At 33.9% G+C, this 26,742-nt stretch overlaps 1 protein-coding gene across 2 annotated transcripts; it reads right to left on the bottom strand.

Moving 5' to 3' along the window:
- Positions 1–285: 285 nt before the first annotated feature.
- LOC111037562 lies at positions 286–25,432 on the bottom strand. Of its 2 annotated transcripts, XM_022320211.1 has the most exons (10): positions 24,878–25,431; positions 14,067–14,353; positions 12,899–13,056; positions 10,374–12,201; positions 9,101–9,279; positions 8,679–9,031; positions 8,379–8,549; positions 7,110–7,304; positions 6,172–6,251; positions 2,247–2,356 (listed from the first exon to the last, which is right to left on the bottom strand). In XM_022320211.1, the coding sequence occupies exons 2-9, from the start codon at positions 14,329–14,331 to the stop codon at positions 6,206–6,208; spliced, it is 3,195 nt and encodes a 1,064-aa protein (XP_022175903.1). In that variant the 5' UTR covers positions 14,332–14,353; positions 24,878–25,431; the 3' UTR covers positions 2,247–2,356; positions 6,172–6,205. The 2 variants fall into 2 exon arrangements, with proteins under 2 accessions (XP_022175902.1, XP_022175903.1); XM_022320210.1 differs by lacking the exon at positions 6,172–6,251 and having other exon boundaries at positions 286–2,356; positions 24,878–25,432.
- Positions 25,433–26,742: the final 1,310 nt, after the last annotated feature.

Genomic DNA, 26,742 nt, shown 5'->3' with positions numbered 1-26,742 from the left:
GCCAAATTGTTTATTTCTTAAATTACATTTTGATATAAGACGAACATTCTAATAGGTCTACAAGACTATAATTTTACCAATCTTTATTCTTTGGTATTTTATCTTTTTTCATTGGTTAATCGGTGTTATGAACAATAAATCAAATCAATTTACTTTTACAAATGTTTTACTAACTATTTTTTGCCCTTTCGTTATAACAATCCATTGTCCCACTGATAATTTATCAGATACCAAAGACAAATTCAGGTACCTATAGGTTGTAGTAAAAATGAAAAATAATCAATAGACTAATATAAATTGTTTTCGCTTTAATAGTAATCTCTTTCATACATAATACACAAATAACAACAGTATAAAATAACATGTTTTTTTCATGTACAATAGGGTTAAAAATTAGAAACAAATCAGTCGTACATTTAATCACGTACGTTAAATAGACTTAATTTCATGCAATAATCATTTGTTTCGAAAAAAATTAAATAAAACAATATAAAATACAATTTAAGAATGAGCCAAATTAGTTATTTTAGCATTTTATTTAGCTAAATTGCATTATTAATCAATACGTATAGTATTGTGATTACTCTGCATCAATAAAAAATTGCTCATTTTGTAGTTCAATCTTAACAACTAAATTATTAAGTGAACAAAGTCATCCAAGTGGAAAAGTTATGGTCTAAAAACTTGAAAAACATAATATTTGCATTGTCTGAGGGACAACAATGATTTAATATATAACCTATTCAACGTTTTTAATTCTATTTATTTGGTCTAAAACATCTAGAATTTAAAACTTAACAATAAATTATATAATAATAATAAATATATTTAACACTTAGATGTGTAATTTTTGCTAAACATGTCGAAAGATTCTAAAAAAAAAAATGTATTTGCTTGAAAAAGTTCCTTGACCAAAATTGGCCCCGCATCAAGTACTTACTATAATACATCCATGGAATCTTTGGTCAGCTTTTCACACGCAATTAACCAGAATAAAAACGTACGATTTATTATAGTATTGTTCCATAATATGAACTTATTAAATAATTATAATATTGTCTTATTATAATATTATAGATTTGTAATATGTTGGGAATATCGAGTTTAGACGCATACAAATTGCTCAATAATATTGTGTGGCATAATAATTTTCCGTATTACGCGAAGTTCGTATCGATTTGTGGCAAAAAAGTATAATATTATGATTATCGCCAGGGTCGGCCTTAAAGGAACTTTTAACACATCTATCCACGCAGAATACATTGTCGCATGTATAATAATAATAATAATAATAATAATAAATTAATAGTATTATAATAACAATAAAACATCTATGAAAATGAATAAATAGAATATTTTTAAACCTTTACCGTAAGAATATCGTTACATTATAATATGTATATTATTTTAAAAATGTAAAGTGAAAAAGTGGCCAAAGGACGATTTATTAAACGTATAGTGGAGATTATTACAGAATCATCGTACGTAGGTGTACAACAACCGTCGTCAGCTCATTTATTTTTTATATTTTTTTTAAAGAATGGCAGTGCGTAAAATTTAACTGTTATTTTTCAATTTATTATTATATATTTTTTTTTATACAGAATTTTGTATTCTGAGCACGATTTTTGTCGCCTATGGCCGAACACCTACGCTGCAGTTTACGCGTCTTTGTCTACAATATTCTGTATAACTCGCACGCCGCACGGCGCTGCAGCTAGTATACAGTATATTTTTAATATTTCTTAAATTTTTTATTTCATACATAGTATAACATAATTATTTTAATAATTAGACGGGTACATAATGAATATAAATAACATACCTAATATAAAATATCGTTTCGACGTGAGTAAAATCGCAATGAATATGATAACAGTATATAAACAGTATTTCGTAACAGTGAATTAGAATAATATATAATATCATTACCACCTAAGCGAATTCTGAGACGGAAAACGACGACTGGGTCCGTCGTTCATTATACTTCTATAAATACGACGACTCTTTTGGTTTGGGTTTCGTTTAAGTCGTGTCGCTTCTGTTCCTGGTGACCGCGGGCCACGTTTCGTGTCCCCCGTGGAGGTGACAGTCGCACCCACAACGGCTGTGGTCCGCGTGGGTGGACGACGATCGCCGTCGGGGTCTCATGGACATGGGTAGGACGGTGATCTTCTTGGGCGACCTGGGCTTGAACGACGCCTCTCCTCCGCGCTTGAGGTTGTCGTCGTCGTCGTCGTCGAAGTCCACCCAGCGGCCTCGGGAGCAGCCCACAGGCACGTTGACGCTGCGGGCTCGGCGGCGCCTCGGAGGATCGGTAGTCGGTGTCTGGACGGTGGTTGCGGGCTTGTTGAATCTTCCGGAAAACAAAAAAAGAAATTCTTGTAACCACATGGTGTCAAAATCGTTTGTTACGCATTGCGCAGTTATCAGGCATAATCATTTGATAATGTCATTATATTTATATTATATCTATTGAAAAAGTTTCTATTTTTAAATGCACACAGATATACGTTTATTTAGTGGGAAGAGGGGAGGTCCCAGCTGGAACTTTTTGTACATATACATTCTTGGGTTTACGATTATTATCTAACCCTATTATTATATTGCATGTATTATTTTCTAATCATTAAAATATGGACATATAATTTTTAGTTCTGCACTGGTGCATAGAATCGTATCCGTCGTAAAGTCAGGCTGACAGCTTCGTCGTCTGTTTTGTCGTTTGACTTTAATCGTATTCTGATTGGTCGTTACAGACGTTACAGTAGTCATGGTATCATTCACTAACCATGATTTACCTGGAAATTTCCAGGGTTGGGTCGATCTCAACTTTTGAACATAACATGACCCTATATCTACCTGTGAACCGGGGCCGGGGTTTTAATCAGTCTCTATCTCGTATAAAGGACTTGTAAATATTATAGGAGATGATGTATGGGTTGTACACATAGTCTTGCCTTGACGTCCCGTCGGGCGTCCTCGGCTCGTAGTCTTCGGGAAACGGGCGATGTGTGTCGGTAGACCGGAAATTATGACGTTTGCAAGCATATACACATGCATGACTCGTTAGGCAGGGATTTCATCTCTACTTATTGTAACCACTGGTAGGTGACAACGTTAAAAAGGAGATTGATCGAGAATTGACAGACGCGGAGAAAGATCCAACGAAGAAGGGGTTTTTCTAGTACTGACTGACGGGCGGCGGAAAATATCACGATTATCCTCTATAACAAATATACCGTATAATCTAATATCAACCACGTTCGCCGTATTTATACCGCAGTCGGGATGATGATCCGCCAACGCCGTGTATTCATCATAGGTATAAAAAATTACTTTAAATTTCAAAATAATTTTTTGTCGGAAATCACGATTTACGTTTTTACGTCGAGGTGTGAAGTCGCTTTTAAGCCAGAAATGATAGGGCTACGAATCAACAATGTGCCGGCACTTGAACAAATAAATTAACATTTCCTATTTTGATAATTATTAAAGAAAACTGTCTGCATTTGTTTTTGTCATTTTGTTTTGGAGGAAAATGAACAGTGGAATACGGCATATCGTTTATGGAGGAAATGCGGTTGCGGCCGTAGTGCGTGTGTGGTCTTTTTAATCCCGGGGCTGATAATTATTAATACTTGGTTGGCAATCATTAATCGCGTATCAGGTCTAAATCGCATCATACAGCCATTTCACAAGTGCGCACCACTGTCATATGGACGGGCTATTATTGTGTCTATTTAGATTTGGCTCATGTGCACTGTGCAGGGAAATTATTTTGGTCACTGCTGCATGCCCACAAGGGACTTAACTGGTTTCGGTCGTGCCGGGTAATAGCAGGAAGTGGTCGAATCACGTAAGTGGTTCGTGCTTTAGTATATGATGGTTGGTGATTTGGCGTGTTGTTAGCAGTATTATAGTAACATAGGCTATTATATATTCCGTGGCAGTGGTTTGTAGGCATGTAGTAATTGATTTTTTTGATCTAAACACTATTACTATAAAGTACCAATTTTGCGTTTAATATCAACTCTTTGATTTTAAATTTTCAACAGAGGAAGTATAGTACCTATTCGTTTATATTTTAATGATTAATATAATTATAATTATAATGTTACGAGTTGGGTGTCGAAAGAATGACACGGCGGTGAAACGAGATCGTATTTAATCGCCATATTAATGATATTACTTTATGTCCATATAAAATTATACAATGTTTATGTGGTTTGAATTTCGACTATAAACACATATTATGACATATTTGTATGCACCTACAGTACGACACTATTTTATCGACAAAATGTAGGTAGGCGCATTTGGATAATATTCGTTAATGTGAATTAATTTAGCGTAAGATTTATGAAGGTTTCCGTAGGATAAAATATGATATTTATTAATATTATTAAAACTCTTTTCTCACGGATTTCGTCTGTGATATATATAATATTATAATATGTATATTTATAGAGCGTCAGCCAGACTACCGTTGCACTAGTTTCAAAAATATATTATAATAAACATGCTCTGAGCTGAGTCGTGACCATGTTGTGCGGTACTGCCATACACTCTGTACTTAAAACATATCGATAAAAAAAAATATTTTGTATTTTAAAACGTACCATCTGCCTCTAGTGCGTAGTGCAACGAAATATGTATACATGTATAAAGCCGTAAATCCCAAAGTGTGGTTTTCATGTTTGCTCGTTTGCCGTCGTTTAATATCGCCGACTGGGCATATGAAAAGGCTTTATCGGATTTATTGTGATCGATTGTTATTTGTTATTACTATCCCAAAGTGTACACTTATAAATAGCACAAAAAATCCTCACCACTCGTCCTCAATCCATGTCTACGATCCAAAAGTTTAACGCGGACCATAAATTATTATCGGGTTCCGTGATGGCAATGAAAACGACTTCTAACCAAGTTTTATTTTAGCTATGCAGTCCTATTGTTTTATTTCCACCGAAATGCCTACTTTCGACAAAAATTATAGCTTCATTAAATTTTCGTTTCAAAGTTATGAGCAACACGGCCGGTTAATATTCTATTAATTTGGACGTATATAAATTATATACTGCGATAGGTAGGTTGTAAGTAAGTGTTATAGAGTTTCTTTGATCTACTTGTTTATAAATCTAAAAATTATTTATTTATCGCAATGATATGTTTGTTAAGTCGTTTGAAAGCATAGTTTGATCCATTTATATTTACAATATCATTTTATTTAAATAATATTCTAGTTTAAAATATATTTAACGCCTTAACGAGAATTATTTCATGCTTTGGTAAAAATAAAAATAGTCTTACGGGTTCATCACTACTTGTAGGAGATACGATTATACCTACGAATATTACGATAAATAAAATTAAAGACTACATAAGAATATAGGTACGTACTTAGGTACTCGAAAACGTTTAGGGTTTAATAAGCAATTATTATAATTTCATAAGTACAACTAAAGTGCCTAAAATTAAGTACCTAAATAAATATCTACAGCGTTAGTATTATGAGAAATTCCATATAGTTAAAGGATCACGTCATGTAAAATAGTATAAAGGTAATAGCGCCATTGATTAAAACGTGCTCGGAAGGCGTGTACGCTTGAATATTTTTATTTTTTTTTAAATTTATGGGAATGTAAACATTTTGATGTGGAAAAATTACATGATTAGTTGTTTTACACTTTTAGGAGTATTATAATATTAGGTTAAGAATTGTGTGCATAAAGGTTTTGAAAAGTTAACAAGGAAATTAAAAAAGACATATTATTTTAAAAAATAATATGATTTTATTCGTACTATAATGAATGAAATAACTATCGTGTTAAAATAAACTAAATTAAATCATATTATTATTATATCAAACACGTAATTAAAATTGAACTCATTCCAAGAAAACGTACACATAAAGCTTTTTAACTCCAAAATGATGTTAGTCTACATAATTATAATATTATATATATATATTTATGGGACTCGTACAGACAATGCTTAGGTATATTATTGTTGGATATTAATACATTATTATTTTGTTATTATTAATGTATTATTGGTTATGCACATTGGTATATACATATTATGTACTTGCATATAGGCAAAACAGGTACATGCACACGTGCGTCAATGCCATAATATATTTTATTCGGTTATCGAACCTTTTCGTACCTTTTTTTGTTAGAAAATTTTGGTTTACGATACGCTATTTTGTCAACGAGGAAGCTTGTTTCTTCAAAACTAACGATTTTCTGGAAAACAAATTCATCCGTCTCCATATTATATGTACTATAATATAATATAATACTGCAGTAGATGTATACTTAATAATATATTGTATATTATCGTATTTAAGCATAATATTATAATATGCACGACTGCAGCTGGATCGGTTTTGCGTGAATTGTCAAATGAATCGTACTCGGTATAATATAACAAACAGGGCTCGGATTGAATAATGTAGGCATGTATTGTATTATAGTGTACTATCTGCACTGGTCAATGAAATGAGCTCAATAAGCTCATACATAATAATATGCTCTAAAAATACTTATCGTACTATTGTGATTTATATAATATATAATATATATATATTTTTTTTATAGATAGTGCATGTCAAAAAGTTAAGAAAGTGCATAATTATTAATACAAATTATAATACTATAGAAAATACGCATGATTATTTATATCATTATGAAAAACAAATTTTTACTTTTATGAGCTTAGAGTAATCGTATTAAATATATTTATAATCAAAATAATTATTAACTCTGTAGTATGATTAAGAATATAGACGGTCGTGGTGTGCGAATGCTCTTTATTTTTAAACCAGATTTTTGTTAGTATTTATAGTTGAAGTTTATTTTTGTTGATTTATTAACAAAATATGGGTATAATTTTAAATTATATTAAAAATCTCTTAAATTTGGAAAAAATGTGCAAAATTATGAAGTGTACATTTTTGGGTTTGAGTGTTACGTATTTAGGTACAAATTTGTGTGGATTCGTAGATTCTGAATAATGTGCAGGCTCCTCAAGAAAAATCTCAATAAGTTAATGGTTTTCCGAGCCCTGATACTAAATAATTATGCAACCTCAATTGCACTTACTTCGGTAGTATGATTTGTATTTTGCTGGCGATGACTGGCGAGTCTTCGAACGCGGCTGCGATGGCGTAAGTGCCTAGTCCCGAAGGCAAGTCGGTGGCACTGGGTGTGCTGCACCGAGGAGTCGGCCTATCCAACGAACAAGTCTTCGTCTCGGCGATCCGGTGCTTCACGGGTATAATTGGCACGGCCACCGATCTGGAAGCGACATCAGATTTACGAAAAAATATAGTAAAGGTATCGATTGTAAATCAATGATATTAATTACAATTATTATAGTACAGTGTACTCTCGATTATCCGCCGTCTACCCCGGAATCATTTACATGCCTTTATGTATAAAAAAAAATATATACATTCATATATTAACATTAGAAATCATTATCGGTTTCATTGGGTGATAATTTGTGACGACTTAAAATACTAAAAAAAAAAATACTATAAATACTATACGATTGTTTAATATTAATACATGTGTATGTACATATTATTTTATGTTTGGAAATAAAAGAAATTTCAATTTCCAATTTATTTTTTTAATTTTGAGGATTATCCGCGGAATTCGTTTATCCGCAGATGTCCTGCTACCTTATTCCGCGGTTAATCGAGAGTACACTGTATTGATATGTATGACAAATAAGAATTACCATGTAAAACCACTACCACCACTTACATGTGTATATACAGAAAACTTACAGTTTCCGTTGTATTCTGGATATTTATTAGGACCGAACTACAAATTAAAGTCTAGAGGTTATAGTAGTCGGAAAAGTTACCGACCAAATCAGATTAACATACACAACGTATCGATAATTGTTGTCTAATATATCAGCAAAGTAAATACTAGCTGGTGAGCGAATTATTCCCGTGCTGTTCCACAAAACTGTTTGGCACATGCTACTCGTGCCACACATCACTCCCTACTGAAAAGCTTACTTCCCCTCTTGTCCTCGCCTTTGAGCACAACATAATACTCTTGATATACTTGCCAACCGTAAAAATTAGGCTAATCTACATTTTCTTTCAAATCTTTTAACCAATAATGTTTACTGTTCACCTCTTCGATCAGTAATCAATTTCCGCTGCACACCAACTCTTACACACATTCTCGTAATCCCTTTTCTACCCTTTCATTTCCATTAATTTTGGTTTAAATCCCCCAATCGTAAGTATGATGCAGTATGCCCACTAGGACCCCTCATTTACTCTGTGTTTACTTAGTATGTGTACTAATTAATAATACTTTATTACATAATAAACGACTTGTACATACCTTTCTAGCGGAAGTGTTGTTGGGACGTGTGGCAATTCTTCTTCCACCGAATTTGGGTGGCTGAATAATTTTTTCTTCTCTTCTTCGGTGGCCGCAACTGAAAGCGACGACATCACTTCCGAGTCTGGTGATGTATCGTTGCTGTTGGCCGAGTGCACCGGATCTTGTGATCTGTTTAAAACAATTAAACGTATTTAAAATACATAATATGGATATTATCTTATGGAATTATTGCAAGGCGATGAAACTTTAGCTTTAAGTGCTTTATATAATACAGTATTTTGAATAAAAAGTATTTACCTACTGAACCCAGGTGATAATGACGACTCTTCGAGTTTCACTAAATTATTTGTAATTTTGCAATCATCGATTTCGTTACCGTTCCAAATGTCATCTTTGATGATTTGAACACTTTTAACAGTATCATCAACAACATTAACTGTATCCATTGATTCTATTAGCACTTTGTTTTGGTGTGTTACCAAATCGTCGAATAATTGTTTATTCGATACGGTTTCTGTTTCTACTTGCTTAGGTTCATATGAAACGTGAACAACTGCCCTTGTGATATTTGAATCTGAATCGCTAACAACGAGTTCGTCAAAACTATCATTAGGGGAGTGTAATGGAATTATAACCGTATCCTTTTCTATCTGAAAATCATATTACCACTGTAACGTTTTATCATTCAAAATTTTTTCAATCATTCGCTCGGCACTTACATCTTGATTAAATTTGAACTCTACGTTAGTGAATTTTGGATCAATATCAACAAACTCCGAGGCACTAGATCGTTTTGGAGATTTCTTGTTAATACTTCTAAAACTGCTAGCTCGGTGTAGAAGTGATCCCAACAGCGAACGACTTGATCCTCTACGGTCCTTAGATTTATCCATTGTACCTAAAGTACATACATTTTATAATGCCATTCCGGACTGAGAAATCTAGTTAAATGTTAGTAGATAGAAAATAACACACGGAAAACTAATTGGGATGGCGAACGAGTAGGTCTCTGTGCGTCTTCAACGAGAGTGTCCTTCCTCTGTTGATTCTTTCGCATTTCAACACCCCAGGAGGACTTATATCCGATATACACCATCATATATTATACAAGTGTTTGAAAATACCACTATGGAATTACTAAAATCTCTCCTAAGACTTATCAAATAACCGTTATAGTTATAAATTATGTATCATCATTTATATTGCTTAGTTTAATATTTTTACATTTCAACTAGATCATGAGTTCTACGCGCCAATAGTCTAACTGTATGGCCTAATCTAAATTATATAATTAGGTTTTGAGGATCTAAGTCTTAAGAGCTACTTAGTGTAATTTTTTATCCAATATTCATTTTTATCAAATTAATATTTTTAATCGTTTAAGTTTAAGAAAATATATACATTGCATACTTATTTGAAAAAAAAATATTACTACTCTGAATTTTAAGTATTCTGTTATGCTCATACTTCATGTTTATCACATTTAGATTTATTAAAATTTTATTCTTTAGAAAATATGATAGAATTGAGTTGAATAAGAAACAAAAAATAAATTCTCTTATTTTTATGAAAATACTGATTTAGTTATGTGCCAAATTTTAGAAATTAAATTATTTTTTTATGCATCAATAGTTGATTAATAAAATTGAAGTAATATATATTTAATGTAATCATTTACTTCTTAAAACTTTCCCATACAACATGAAATTTAGTGATTTTGAAAAAAAAGATTATTTTATTGAAATACCATGTTAGTTGTGTTAATATTTTAATTTTCCATGTAAGTATGGGATAATTATTATTTAGATGCTATATTAACAAGTGTAAATATAACAATTAGTTATCACGATCAGCGTATCAAAAAATATATTAATCTGGTTTGCGCACTAAAAACAGCAGTTAAGAAAGCACTGGGTTATTATGATTTGTTTAATAGCTAAAAAAAAAGTAAGGCGCCGAAAAAAACCGATTTTGGGGCATTTTATTGGTTACCGGTTTTCGGCCTGGCTTCCTTGGAAGACTCGGAACGCCTCCTGAGGATCTGAGCTTGCGATGAAGAGACAGATTGTAGCTGACCTGAATCGTCGTCTTCGCTTTTAAGTGGTATGATTTTCACTAGATCGTCAGATTTAGGTCTTCCTGAATTTTTAATGACTATTTGTTCCGGCGGTGGACTTCCAGGTGTACAATGTACTTGAACTTTAATCATTTGTTGACTTTTTGCGGGTGGTGCAGGATCACATATTCTTCTACCCGATGAATCATCGTCTGGTTCACTTATGAACTTTTGGAATTCATCTAGAATTCCTGGACTTACAGATCTACTACAGGAAACTTCATCTGGATGTAAATCATTATCGTGTTTTCTCGGTGGTGGTGCTGGTAGTAAATTATCATTACCTTCTGGTTCTACAATGAATTTTTGGAACTCTTCGTAAATACTGGGTGAGATGGAACGAATGTTACTTGAAGTCGACAATGAAGGACTACCTTCGATAGGGTTTTTGTATGCTGTGTGAGGTAATGTTTTATGTATGATACCTTTTTCTTCGTCGTCTGGTTGTGCCATAAATTTATGAAATTCTTCGTGTATTGATGGAGATAAGGATCTTCCAAGTTTTGGGCTATCTGTTAGTCCAGCCCCAACTACAGATTGTACTTCACGGCTCGTAATGGAAATGGCTGAACAACGATTTTTTGTTTCAAGTTTTGTAACATTTATATCTCCATCTTCTGGTTCAGAAATAAACTTTTGAAACTCTTCAAATATTGACGGTGACATGGATCTGGAAGAACAATCTTGATCTATAGACTTTCTTTTAGTCATTTCAATACTCATTTGTTTTCTTAACTTGACAGGTTGTATCGGAGCTCCGTCAGCCTCTTCATCTGTACTTGATATGAACTTTTTAAATTCTTCTCTGATTCCTGGTGAGCTTGATCTTATAGGTCTCCTTATTCTTTTAGAAGATTCGATAGTGGCCGGATCTCTATTGATAAAATCTACTAATGTCCGATTTGTAAACGGCTTTAATCGTTTAGGACTAGTAGGATTTGCAGATCCTTGTTCGTTCGGATCAGGGTTTAATGGAATGTAAATTTGATTTTCTCCTGTAGATATCTTTGGGCGAGATGACTTTTCCCTTGGTATAGCTGTTGGAACTTGTTTTGGTGCATTACCCTGAATTATTTCTATATCGTCGTCATCAAGACTGTCTAGTGGTACAAATTTTTGTTGTTTTGGGTTATCAAGAACGACTTTTACTTTTGAAGTAGGTTTTGTTTTTGTTTTTTTTTCTTTTGATTCGTTTTCCATGGTCAGATCTTTTGTAACTGTTATTTCTTTGACCACTTTTATTTCTTTAACCTCTTTTATTTCTTTTGACTTAGTTTTCTTTACTTTTGCTTTAACTTGATCGTTTTTTATTTCCTTTTTGACAGATTCTACGTGTACTTTTTTTGGTCTTCGTTCTGTCTGAGTTTCAATGTCTGCTAATTTTGGCCTGACAGTTGGTTCACTTAAATCGTCGTCGTCGTCGTTGAAAGGGATCAGTTGGCGATTGGCAAAGTGTTCGGGTGATTTTGGACCACAAAATGATGTCTCCAAAAGAACTCTATGTGGTGATGAACCTCTGGAAGCTCTGGAATAATTCGATGCAGCAGACAATCGTGATGCTGCAGAAGCTATGGAGGCAGTAGAATGTACTGATCCTACTGAAGAAACTCGGCTACTACGACCACTAATGCACAAAAAACCGGATTCGCTAGCTGTATCTCTTCGATCAGCAGCAAAATCCGTATCCATAGTAGCGTCAGAAACCTGTAAATGAAATAACAGGTATTTATTAAACATTTTAAAATAACATGTTTGATCTAATATCTAAATTGAATATTAAAGCTATTTTTTGTATTGCTTTTCTGTTGTACAGAGTTAGATCTACAAAATAATTACATGAATTAATTTGTATGTTCATTATTGAAAATTTAGGTATAATTAAGTAATGAATATATATTTTGAATTTATTACTTACATTATTAACTACCTACATGGAATAAAATATTGTAATTCTTTTCAGCTCTACAACTATTAATATTTTTCCAATTTTATTTTTTTACTTATAATTATTTAATTTTAAAATTTACCATTCGTTAGTAGTACCTATAGTTGAATGATTTATCAATTAACTGGTTTGAAGTGTATAATTACTAATTATAGGTACTATTGTTAAACTGGCAAACACATTTTAATGATTTTGAGAAGAAATATTTTTTACCCACCAGTGATATTTTATTTAACCCATATTTTTAATGATCTAATAAAAAGTAGGTCAAATATAGAGTAAAATGAGTTTGAATTTTAAAATGTAGGTATATATGCAGACGAAGATGAAAGATATTTAATATAGTTCAAAGGTAGTTCGATTTAATAGTAATACTATTATTAATTTAATAATAAAACTTGTTTGAAATTGCAATCACAGTAAGGGATTATGTTGTTATTTATGCTAAAATAATACCGCGTATTGAGGCTGCAGTTTTGACCGCCGCCTTCTGATTTCCGATTCCGTTAAGTCGTGAAAGTTTAATTCTTCAGTACTGCTATGGAGGTCAGGTATAATCTCTTCCGTATATCCTAGACCAGATTTAACAGATTCAACTGATTTTCCGTCAGCATCTAATACAAACAAATAACAATAAAAATAATTTAAAAAAACAGTAAAAAAAAAATTATGTGATAAACAAAAATCAAATTATAACCAAATGTTGTACATCCCTATCACACGCTTCGGTTGATTTTTAATTATATTTAACACGTTTTACTGCGTTTGTTAAACACGCAATGTTTACCCATGCACACTGACAAGGTTTTTGTAAAGCTAAAAAAGTAATATCTGGTAATTATATCTGTCAAACTCTTGTGGAGTATTCCGTTTAATTGGATATAATGTTTGCCAAGATTATATCATATAAACATTTAGCCGGCTGATAAACGGGTCTGTTAAATGTCTAAGATTCACACCCTTCTCATCGCAGCTGGTATACCTTTAGTATCCATTATTTTTAGCTATTACGTATTAAAACGTTTTATTATAAACCTTGCTTGAAATTCACTTTTGATTTTGACGGCCAAACGAGATTTCAGTTTTGGCCGTAAACCAACGAAAAAAGGTTGGTATATACACGGCGGAAATCGGACAAAGGAAAAAAGAGCTGCAAGTAGGCGTAGGTATTTTAATTGTAATCGAAGCAAATTATGTACATAAATGTACCGTATAGGGCACCATCGAGGTACGCAAGACAACAAATTCTCACTAAAAATAACTCGATACGGATATTGGGATGCGCATGGACCAACCATAAGTTAAAAACTCAAAATTACAAATCACACTAGCTTAAAAATTATGTTTAACTTCCACACAATAAATCATAAAAATATGTTATTAAAATGTAATAATACAATTATTCAATTTTTTTAAATTTGTATCCCTTTTAACCCCCTCCCCTTCCTTACCTAGGAATATATATGTTAATAACTTAAACACTAAGTTAAACCAATATGACTTAACACAAATATTGACGAAAAAAAAAAGATTTAGTATGGCAGGTTATAGAGACTGTAATATTATAATCTCAAGGCGTACCTATTATTTACAATATTACAATATTTTAGGTACTTAAACTCACCGACAAACAAATCTCTCTCGGGACTACTGTCGTCGTGATGCGAAGAACTGCTGGCTCGAGAGATGTCTATCCTCGGAGTGTTTGGCATCGCCAAACATATCGTCTGTTGTCTTGACGCCTTGGCCGGCGTGTTCGGCACTTCCTCGATGTCTTCCAAACATTTGTTTTTGGCGTCAGCTTCCGGGCTGTCTAATAAATCCTCACTGAGATCTTCGGACGAGGCCAACGGAGGCAATTTCCTCACGTGTTCCGCACGCTTGTCCATGTCACGCTAGCGGCACGGTTGCCTGAAACCATCATTGCACAGATATTTATATAATATTTATAAATATTATGTTACGAGACAAGTACTAGCCACGTTCACGTTAATTGATGTCCATGCTTATAATATGTGTACCTATTGATTTACGAGATTAAAAACAACGGTATAGGTACCATAGTTTCTCAATCTCGCCGAATCACAGTCTGGCCCACAGATATATAGAATATATATATACTCTGTACATCTGTGGTCTGACCTCTCATAAAACAAAAAAAAAGGGATATTTCGTGTACTATTTTATTAATTAATTAATTAATTATTATATATATTTTGAAGGTGCGATGTTTCATATCAATCGAATTCCTACACATTTTTATATTCGACCTCACACACAACTGTGTTTTATTAATTATTTTATTCCAACAGAAGCCATTATATGTTTTACTGTTGTAAATTTGTGTAAGACGAAAGTTAGTAAGTATAATGAAGATATGTTAATTATAATATTATTTATTGCACTCATGGAGTGGAATCATTCACAGACATTTGTTCAACATAAATGTGCGTGTGTTAAAGGTTATTTATTTGGGCTATATAGCGTACAAAAGCGCTTACATATGTGTTTGTGAGTGTGTGTGTGTGTAGTGTGTGTCAGTGTATGTGTGTAGCATCGCTTTATCGATCCGTGGGACATCAGAAAGTCCCGACGACCTACAAATCGGCCACATTTCGTACGTTATACACATGTACCTGCTGACATTCAACGAATTCCCTTCGTCTTTGCATTGCAGTTAAAAATAACATCGAAACAGTGTCCAAGTTATAGAAGAAAGGTTTTTTTTTTTAAAGAAATATTTCAAGTTCGCGTTGACCTATATGGGATAGGACTACCCAATCACCACGAATAGGTGTCAAAAACGAACGAAACGAACCATAATAATTTTGGACTTTTGACATATGAATATAGCAAATTTATAAAAAATCATATTTTGTGTTAGTAATGCACTTACAAATAATGTCATTAGATGTACAAACGAAGCACTCGAAAAATATGTATCGGTGGATCCCCCGAGTATTGAGGTCAAGTAGTTTCAGTCACCTAATTGTGTATATAAAATATGAATTCCACCTGGACCAACGGGTAGGGTGAAATCTAATACCTCTTGCCTTTTTTCACCTCTCCTAATAAAAATCAATAGCACCTGAAGTCTTATCTTGATTTCAATCGGAAGCCCTTCAATCGTTATATTACTATTATATTAGCTGTTATACTTGTGTCTTGTGTAATATATTTTTGAACTCGATGTTTGAAAAGTTTAGTTATTTTAAGATGATTTTGCAATTTAAAATGTGAGGATAGTTTTATTAATTTTTAATTTCCCTAAAATTCGAAAATTTGAAAATTACTGTTTAAATAAGATTATTTTTTTATGTTTATATGACTTAAATTAATACATTTATTTTCAATATTAAATTCACAGTATAGCCACAGTAGTATAATTTACAATATTACATTTTCAAAGATGTACCTATATTAATTTGCTATAACACAATAATTATTTTAAAGTACATAAGTTATTAATTAATACATACCGCATAGAGGATAACAGTACCTATAGAAGTATAATTAATAATTTATCGCCTAACTAATATAATATACCATATATAATGTAGTACATATTGTAATATTGTAAGTTTAGGTACCCATTAGACTATTAAAGACTTAAGAAATAGTTTCACTTAGAAAAAGAACCGTTTACGACCACATTTTCAATGTTTGGAAAATTTGATTTAATCAAGTTAATTTATAATAAGATTTCTCAATTGAACTCCATAAATATTATAAATTTAAAATTATTATTCATAGAGTTTATTACAATCATTATTTCAAATCCGTCACTTTTAGTGATAAATTAATGTAACGTTATAATTAACATTCGTTTAATAATAGGCTATTTAAAAACAGTTAAGGGACTACAAAATAAACATAACAATACATAACTTGTAGGTAACTAATAAAATATAAAATTACAGGTATAATAAATATTTACTTTGAGATACTGCAAAAATATTAAACTCGAAACGCGACAGTGTTGAAAAATTTAAATAAATACAAATAAGTAATAAAATAACGTAAATGATAATACTAAAATCCTTTTAGATTACATTTCATACACGATTCGTGATTTAAATAATATTTACATTGGTCGAAACAAAATATAAATATTTACATAAAATGTATATTTAAATGTGCTTTCGGGGTGGAGCATAATGATCTTTATACAAAAAACGTATATATATATATATATATGCGTTCACTGGGAATTATCATTATGCAATGCATTACGGAATTAATATTAATTAATAAATTTAACTATCCTAAATTGCTGATAAGTATTTGGCTTAAAATATTATAAACCATAATAAGGTACTATAATATTTAAATGTATAAATTATCAAAGAGTGCGATTTTATTTGTGAGCCACTTTACATAGACCATAGACATAAATAAACATGACAGACGACAGTGGCATGTCAACAAATTGCATGCATGATATATACCCACTGGGATTGTCCGAATGCTGAATAATTTATTGACAAACGAACCCTAATATTATATTATCTTTTGTAATGTATGGAAAAGGGTTAAAACTAAGGCATCGAAAATGAAATAAAATATATCCGGTGTCGTTAGGTATTACGTTGTTAAAATGAATAGACTCGATGTAGGAAAAAATCTAGTTTATTGAACAACGCTTAACGTGAACCATGGACTGAACGAAAAAATACTATTAGAACGGTACTGCGTTAAAAAAAAAAAATTCTCTGTTATTAAGTGGCATTTAATATTGTATCAATACAATTTCTCTAGCGGTATTCGACGGGCGAGCATTTACATAAACATTAGTCTAATATTTGTACGGTTGTGTTTTAAGATTTATCGCTTAAACGTTTTACAATATAGTATTATACTCACACAAAGAATAATATTATGTGAACAATTAGAATGATACATCACTAACAGATGACTGTGCTCAATGTATTTTTCGTTTAAATTTCAGACATGAGAAAAATTCAATTAAGATTTTCGGTCGTTAAAACATAGTTTGTGCTGTATATTGTGAGGTACATTACGTTTAAAAAAGTATCATCTATCTCGGTGGTGTGGTTTTTTTTAATTTGCATATCTCGTTCTTAAGAGCGGGACGATCATAAACACAGTTACATATTACGTCTTATACATTCTAAGTGCTTGGTATAAGTAAAACTTTGAACAAGATATTAATGCAATGCAGACACACTGAAAATATACGTCTTACTGTATCGGGGACTTTTTATTTAATTACACTAGAGCTTTGCAATTTTCAATGTAAAATTTGTGGATCGTGAGTTCTTTTATTGTTAAATTATATTTATATGAAATTGTGATAAAAATAGTATTTAATTATTGATACCGTTACGGGAACAATGCTGCAGTGTACCCACTTACAAGCAAACTGCGAGTCACTTAATCTCTTTTATGCGCATTGAAATAAACCACGAATATCAATATCAATATAATATTATGTTAAAATATGCAGTCAACGCCACGTCTACTCGTCATGCCCATCCATTTTCCGGCTGTATATTGTATGGACCGCGTTCAATACATAATGATATAGCTGATGCTGCCGTTTCGCGATTAGTTCGAGATACGTGCATACTGCTCGGTCTTAAAGATATGACGGCCGCCGGACAAAATCGGAGACCAACGAGGCCAACCCTTGGCCGCACCTCCCCTCCCGTGGAAATTTAACACCCCGTTGTGAAGGGTTGCGCGTATACAGATTATATGGTTACCGGAGTGATAATATTTTGTAGATCGCCGTCGTTAAGAGGACACCACACCCAAGTCTGTAGTTTTCTCCCGGAGACTTTGCTTTTTACTTTAATTTTAATGAGGGAGTAATGAGTATTTTCCGATTGTTTCTTTTTCATTTTATTTTCCATTTTCACACTTAAAACTAGCTTTAAACCTAACGTATTGTAGAACGCCACTATTGACAAAACAGTAACAATCGTGTAATTTTATACTTATTAGTTACCTATTTGTAATAGTGATTAAGAATTAACAATTTTTGTGTGCTCTTTAAGTAATTGGATGATATAATATGGATATTTATTAAATATTATTGTCGTATTAGTTCCCAGCAGGGGAAGGGAAATAAATGTCCCGTTTTTACCTCCCTAATGGACACCCACGGGGTGTGGCGTCCCCTTAACGCTTAAGCATCATACTATATAATCTATATTTCGTATAATATTCAAATATTGTTTCACTATACCGCATTGTTTAATAATAGTTCCTCGCCACGGATGGACAATAATAACAATAATCATCTGCGCTTATTGTCTTGCAACCGACTCGTTGCCGATTTACCCATTACATTATACTATTTAGCCACTCCCGCGGAATTAATATTACTCGTTTCCGAAATAATTTCCGCGCCTTCCGAAGTTTAATACTACTATACTACCGATCCAAAACACCGTTTTCCACGACCGGGTGATAAATTGTCTTAAAATACAATATATTATACCATAATATCCTGCAGATTGTCATCGTCTATACGGGGATTGTCTGATTGCCATCAATTGCGACCTCTTTTCCCTTTTCACGTTTCGATTGCAATAAGTAGAAAATAATTTTTCCAACGATTATAACCAACATCCCAATTGCACGCATTTTTACTTAAATATTGTACAGCGTATTCGAAACTTACAATGTTTGGCGCAAACGGAGGTTTGTATAGTCCGTTAAAGAAAATAAAGTGGATAAATTGCACTTGTGTAATGTAGCAAAGCTAGTGGGATGCGGCTGTACTGTGGTAGGTATATAATTATATAAAGAAACAAAATGGAAAACCTTGACTATTATAATTTATTATTTATAGTGTTGCTTATTACGCCAATATTAGTACATTTACATTTCGCTTTCATCAAAAGTTAAGCAAATGAAAATGAAAATAGAACGTTGCGCAGTACAATTAAATATTGTAAATGTTTTGTTGTAGACGTTACGAGAAATTATATATTTCAAGATCCGTAACGGGTCTACTCAAATTCAGGCCACAGTCAGACATATCCGGTCTATCAGCAGCTATTATCACGATTGTAGTCATACAATATTTATGGTCTAGGGGAAGAGGGTAGGGGTTGAGGTATTAACTCTGGTGCTCAATGCCCAATGGAGTCCAGTTATATCTAATTTGTACTTATTTAAAGCTGGTTCGTCATAAGGATCCACCCACGGCCACGAACAGGCATTCGCTCCCTCCCCCCATAATAATTTTCAATGTTTAAAATTACTCTTATTGTTAATGAAATAATTATGATCACAATTTTAATTTATACAGATATACCGCCTCGTCCCTTGAACGGATTTGTACAACGGCCGTTTTTTAATAACTTCGGCAAATCGACGACGGCGAATTCTTCGTCGTGGCCACAATATTTGCATATTATAATATAGGTCGACGTATCATGTAAATCACAAGTCACTGAGCGACGACGTTTAAAAGAAAAAAAAAAAAAGGTTAAAAATAACACCTGTTCTAATCGTATTGCCGTCATTCAACGATACCGGATCGGATGGTATCGCGAACGCATTTATGTTGCATATAATAATATTATTATACGATAATGTATTTCCCTCAGAATTATAAATTATATTATTACAATGCCGCCGCCGCCGCGCCGTTGGGCGTCGTTTGTATACACTTTGTAGTTTCCCCACAATTATATATTATATATACCCATATCCACCGTCTCTTTCACGATTTAACAATCGAATAACATTTTATGCACAAATACCTATATAATATTATATAATATACATATTTAGGCACTTATACACCTAACACACGCACCGCCGATAAAATCGCAAGATAGAAATTTCATTACACATACCCGCCTGACGTTATATTTATTAAGTACGACTAACAATGGATATATGGAAAACGAAAGTTTTCGGCGCTTAGATAAAAGTTTCGGGTCATATTAGCAACACCAAGAGTGTTTTATTCATTATTCATATTTGCATACAAAGCTGGTGAATATAATTTATTTGCTTATACGTATTTTGGCAGCGTTCAATCTGATAAATATAGGTAGGTACACCCATTCATGTCAAATGACGAAATTAATTACATGGACGTGGTTTTATAGCTATTTATGTCGTCATCGTTACAGTACGGGGTGTAATGGTATCGAAAACAATTAGCAAATAAGCTTTTTTAAAAGCATTTAAAGCTTTTTTTTATGTACAATATATACATCTATATAATGGGTGTACATGATTCGTCTACAAAAATAAAAGGCAATTTAAATGTTTTTATATGATTAGTACATCAGTGTACAATGTATTTGAAATATTCGAAAGTTTCATGACATTGCGTACTTATAAATCGTTAATTTTTTTAAACGTTGATTATAGTTTGTACATTATATATAGAACACGATAAGCACATTTATAATAGTAGTTGAATTATATCTAAATGGTGGGTTTCATAATAATTGGCTTTAGTTACTCGCATAAACATGTGATTTAGTGGTCGAAATGTTTACGTTGTTAAACTAATCATCTGAAATACTATAACGATAATTTATCTCAGGAGTGTGGTGGTTTCATTTTGGGTTTTCTCAGAAAAGCAGTTTTAGTAGTTGTGGGCGTTGCTTTATGGTATATTATACAATTATACAGGAACAGGATCTAGTGTTACATTTAATGGGAAAAATTCATTTGATCTGAGCATTGTTATTATTTTTATGTTCTTCAATCAATGGTTGTGATATAATATAAACTTACAAAAATCAACTTACCTATATAGAATGCATTTTGCAAAATACTAAAATAAGGTAATACTTATATAATTTAATATTTTGAAGATGAATAATTTTATGAAGGCTGGTATCAATAAATAATAAACATGTTGAATCAATAATCCATTCTCTACAACATTTTATGTTTATAATAATATAAATTTAAATATTTGTCAATAATCAACCGATAAAAAAAAATCTGATTCGTAATGATTAAAAATAATTGAATTGTCATTTGAAAGTCTAAAAATCAAGTGATATTAAAAAATATCATTTTGCTAAAATATAGTATAATAACTATACTTTAAACTTAAGCCACTCATACCTATAAGTTCATAACATATATAATATATATTATTTATATATATATATAAATATATGTATAGTAATGGTAGTATGTACATTGTACATTGTACACAACTTAAATTATATGACAATTATAATAATATGTTTGGAATATTTGGATGTATGAATCTATGTATATGTGTACAAATTAAATATAAATAAAATCAACCGAGAAAAAAAGTACGTTCAATGGATCACTCGGTCGGGGCGGTACACTTGGGGTTGAATTCTATTCATTCGACGAGTGGATAATCCTATTTGCAAAAGCCAATTGAGTTGGAACATGTATTTTCGTTTAGCGACCACATTAAGTTACTTGTTATTGTGTATATAATATAATATATAAGGCATTATATTTGACCTTAAACTACTTGGGTAGCAGTAAAAAATTTGTAACATTTTGATTTTTAAGCGTTGACTATTAATTGGTAATTTTTAGTTTATACTTTTTAGCTAATAGATAATAGTTAATATAATTCGATAGCGAAAATTCATACCTATAGTACCCACCTAATTTTGAAAATAAAAGATTTTTGATTCATTGCAGAAATCAAATTTTAAAAAAGGTTATAAAATAATATAATATTATTGAAGTATTGATTTTAATTTGTTGTGGTTTTTCTTTTAAATACAGCTGAATCAAGCAAATAACATTTTAAACTTTTATTATCATCCATTAAATCTGACCTATTTTGTACAAGTATTAAGCCTTCACTTGATGTTGTTATACTTGATTTACATTGACTACACGTAAACCTTTTCAATCTACTGAATAGTGGCATTTATTAGTGTTTCATGTAAATTGTAAATCAATTTGTCTAAGCCCTTAAATAAACACTGCGAGTTTTTGACGCTTTGAATACAAACGAAAATCTAAGTACAGCTTAGTATTTGAGGAAACATATTAAACATACTACACAATGTGTATTCAAATATATTTTAAGGTTTACTTAACGTAACGTTTAAATAAAAGTAAAAAAAATTGTGACATAAAGATAAATGTAGATACCCATAGTTACTAATTGACACTGGAAATTACTTAGAAATCTCTTCAACAGACAATGTCTATTATAAGTAAATATTATCGTGATCTCACATATTATATACTATGTAGAGTTTAAAGGTAATGCGTTCAAATAATTTCGGTCACTCGATTGCGTTGTTCAATAATTATTTGAATAGAATTTTAATTTATTTTTGTTAAATAATACTTTTAGTTTAGTTGATCCTTCCATCTCTGTGTACCCTGAATGTGAAATTCTTTATACACGGCATTTCGTGAAAGAAACCTAAGGAAATTATTTTCAACTATGTCGATTATGTATATATACATTACGGTATTACATACCATATTATATATTACATATGCAGTCTACAGTTGATACAGTACTGACTCATATTATTTATTTATTTTTGTTATTTTTATTAGAAGCCACAAAAATTATGGATTATTGGTTATATTATTATTATTATTACTGTTTTTCAATGTGGCGTGTGTCGTCGAAACGATAGTTTAACGTATCGTGTATACAAGTCATCGGACCGCCGTGTCAGCTGGTTATTATAAGTACACACCGGGGGGGGGGGGGGTGTCATAAGTCGACGCTCCCGGCCAAATCATCATAATTTAACTTTATCGAGCTTTTCAGCTGGTGCAACAATATGGACTGACGTGGCCACCGGAATCACGTACAATGCTCGTTGAACACCCGATACAGGGTCGGTGGCGACCCTAGACCCATTTGCAGATATGGTGTGAAAACTAAAGGTAATCATCTCAGCCTTTGCATATTAAAGTTTTGAAAATTGGTCATTATAAAATAAATATTTTCGTTTTTACCAGTGTGTTTTAAGAGGACGTTGCCCTGCATGTGTTTTCTTCGCATTTAACATAGTAAATTATCCATTTTATTCCATAATTTTTAATAGTCAAATGAATTGACCTGTAATACTGAAATTGGAAGGTAAGAATATTATTTTGGGACTCCTGTATTCTTTTTTGATATTTTAATTTAGAGGCAAGTTACGAGTATTCTACGATCTTAAAATAATTTATTAAAATGTAACCATTAAACTTATTATTAGTAATTACCAAAGTTAGTATGTACAATATTATTCATATTATAAAATTTCGTTAGGATTAATTTAGAATCATCAACATTTCAGTCACGGAAATATTAACTATAAATAAATAAGTACATTCTTAAAAAGCCACTAGATATGTAGGGAGACTGCCCTTATTCTCCGTCGGAGACTGCTTGGTAGTACCGTATAACGAGAAAAAAAACATATGAATCTTAAAGTGACGAGTAACTGTTGACAGTTTTAACGGAATCAGGACATTAGACAATAAATTATGAGGTTTGAACGGTCGCTGCAATGTCTCGTAGGCCATTCATTACGTAATAATAATAATATCGTCGTTGGGATCGATGGAGCGGTATAACCATTCGTCGAGGATAGACGAAGTGACGTCGGCGATGGGGTCGCGCGCGAAAACCCTTATTTTGGATAGTGTGCCCCTCCCAGCTGACCGACGAAAATCGGAAAACCCGTAGGTAGTTCGATTCGTCGGAGAAGACCGCCTTCGTAGGTCAAACGGAAAAATAACAAATTATTATCTCGTCAAGGCGAGGAACCGTCTGACCAGACGATGATCGGACACATTTCTGTTTGCCAGGCCGAACACATATAACTACTAAAGCGGACCGCGAAGGGTAGGGTATATACAATTATGCAAGCCATCAAAACGTCGTTGTACAATAATAATATTATGTAATGAATAGTAAATAAATAGTGTTTTTATTATGTAGTATAATATATAGGTCACGATTTTCATCCCCTATATAGGTTGTCACGAGATCCGATGGCGGTGGCGGGGTCGGCGGCGGAGGGGGTGACGGTTGGTCGGTGACCTCTAGTTTGGAATAACGTGATAATAATAATATTGCCGTAAACCGACTTGGGTGGTAAGACAAAATACAACCGTGCGAATTCCTCTCGCCTTCGCAAACCGCAAATATAATTTGAGTGTGTAAACACGGTAACAGTTATGATACATTTTCCGGAAGTAATGATAATAACGACGATCAGTGGGGTTGGAAACTTGAACGTTTAGGAGGAATGTGTGACATTCCATCCGCCCACCCATCCGGAATCCGATAGAGGCATTTTATGCCGTGGTATTTTTCAATATACCTGTCGTAATGAATATACTATACAATGGTCAATACTTATTACTAAATTATTACCAACCAGGCGTTACCCAACCACCCATCACGCACCGGAAAAACTCGGAGCCGTTACCGTCGTAACGTTACATCGTGCTATTGCTCATACGTACCAACGTCGTCGAATTGATGACGGGCGTCATGACGGCGGCGTCTGGCGCACGGCGTTCGTCGTCGGCGACGCCCCGGCGGCGTGGTCTTCGGCCGTACTCGTAACAATATAATGGTAATATTGTTATTATAATATTAATATGGAAACGGCGATGTCGGAGTCAGCGGGGCTCGGGCAGGATCGGGTGTATACCACTGTCGTGTAGCGTGACGTGTACGGCGCAGCGCGGCTGTATTGGCGTGCTTCAGTACGTTACGCGCGAGCGGCGCCTGTACCGTGGTATGCGAACAAACACACGTACGTACCCAAGTACGACGACAACAATTACACAGCCAACGATGTGTACTAGGCCAGACACACGGAACGCGCCGATCCGCCGACTGCCGGTGCTGCCGGTGATGACGCTGTCGCTGTGCCGCCGGGCGGCGTTTGCGCGCTCCCAAATCCCTTCCCCGAGCACCCGTCCACGCTCAAACGCACACACACACACACACACACACGCACACAAACTAACGTATTCGTACGGCGATCGATTTGCGCACGCACCGTCGGGGATCCCGGTACACGCACACCGGCGCGCGGCGCGCAAAATCGTAAATAGCTGTACCTACTCACGGCGGTCGTCGTCTTCCGTCGCAACGGCGTATTGTGTATTATACAACGCTATACGCGCGCGCGCGCCCCCGTTTGCTAGGTCGTACGGCGCGACCGGCGACTGCAGCGTAAAGCGCCACGTCGACCCACCGTAAAATATAATATGGTATTATAGCGTAGTAGCGTACGACCCGCACGCACACGCACAACGCCGTTTGGCGAGCGAACGTGTGCGTGTGCGTTGCGAGCGTCTGACGCGGACGGCCGCCGAAATATCATTTATACCGCCCCCCCCTAACCACCCATCTCCCCCCCGGACCAACCCTCCGCCGCGGACGCGGAACACCGCCGCGCTTCTGTCGCCTAATACATATCCGGCGCGCGTAAGGGGTAGTTTTTTTGCCCCCTTCCGTTTCTCGGCGCGCGTTGGCGTGTGTGCGCCCCGGCATATCAGGCGGCGGGCGAGGGGGTGTTTTTTTTTCCGACGGCGGCCGCGCCCGCAGACGAGACGGTTTGATCAATTACCTGCCTCGTGTGTCGATATATGTGTCGAGGTGTGGCCGCCGCCCGCTCACCCGCTCCGTCCCCGGCGATCTCCGGCCGAAAATCCGCTATAGAAGTTATACTCGCACCTATGCGCACATCGTATTATTATTACATAATTTGTTCGTAGCAAATCTTGTGCGATGTAATAAGTTATGCGCTCGAGAGCGTATGTTTTCTCCGGCACCCATAAAATATCGAAACCCTGGTTTTCCCGGGTCGCCTGCATTTTTTTGGATCGGCTTCGAAGACGAGCCGACGGCACCCGCAGTGCGGAGCGAATTACTATTGCGGTTTAATTGATGGTTAAAATAGAATTCCGAAATCTTCGATTGGTGTTGTGCATCCGGGCGCCGCCGGATCCCTGCAGGCATTCGTAAATGAAAATTCGACAAATCGATTTTTCTCGGAGAAATTTGTCAGTAAAAATTCTAAAACTGACACGAATTACGAATCGATTAGTGGTAAAATTATAAGTCTGAAATTCGAACATTTTTTTTTGCTTTCATGTTGCACAAAGGCAGTGACTTTTTGCAGAGATATGTGTTTTGAAATAATCGAATTGTATTTACGGAAGTCCAAAAGTTTGTTTGATCCAGTGGCTCAAAATGTCAGATGATGTGTTGTGAAACTGTCAGACCTGAGTACACATTCTGCACACTGCCCACAATCTCACTCACTTTTTACGATGATACTACAATGCCACTACCATGAAGTCTAATTCATCGA

This window comes from Myzus persicae, unplaced genomic scaffold, assembly GCF_001856785.1.
Source record: "Myzus persicae strain clone G006 unplaced genomic scaffold, MPER_G0061.0, whole genome shotgun sequence".
NCBI lineage: Eukaryota > Metazoa > Arthropoda > Insecta > Hemiptera > Aphididae > Myzus > Myzus persicae.
Note: the sequence above shows the minus strand (reverse complement) of the source record. Positions and strands in the feature narration are given on the sequence as shown.

What these genes read in the sequence shown, in the direction of transcription:
- LOC111037562 (XM_022320210.1), bottom strand. Translation starts at nt 14,331, where the DNA reads ATGGACAAGCGTGCGGAACACGTGAGGAAATTGCCTCCGTTGGCCTCG. An exon ending in TTATCACCTGGGTTCAGTAG is followed by an intron (nt 8,550 to 8,678) that starts GTAAATACTTTT and finishes TGTTTTAAACAG; the next exon opens with ATCACAAGATCCGGTGCACT. An exon ending in ATACAAATCATACTACCGAA is followed by an intron (nt 2,357 to 7,109) that starts GTAAGTGCAATT and finishes GTTTTCCGGAAG; the next exon opens with ATTCAACAAGCCCGCAACCA.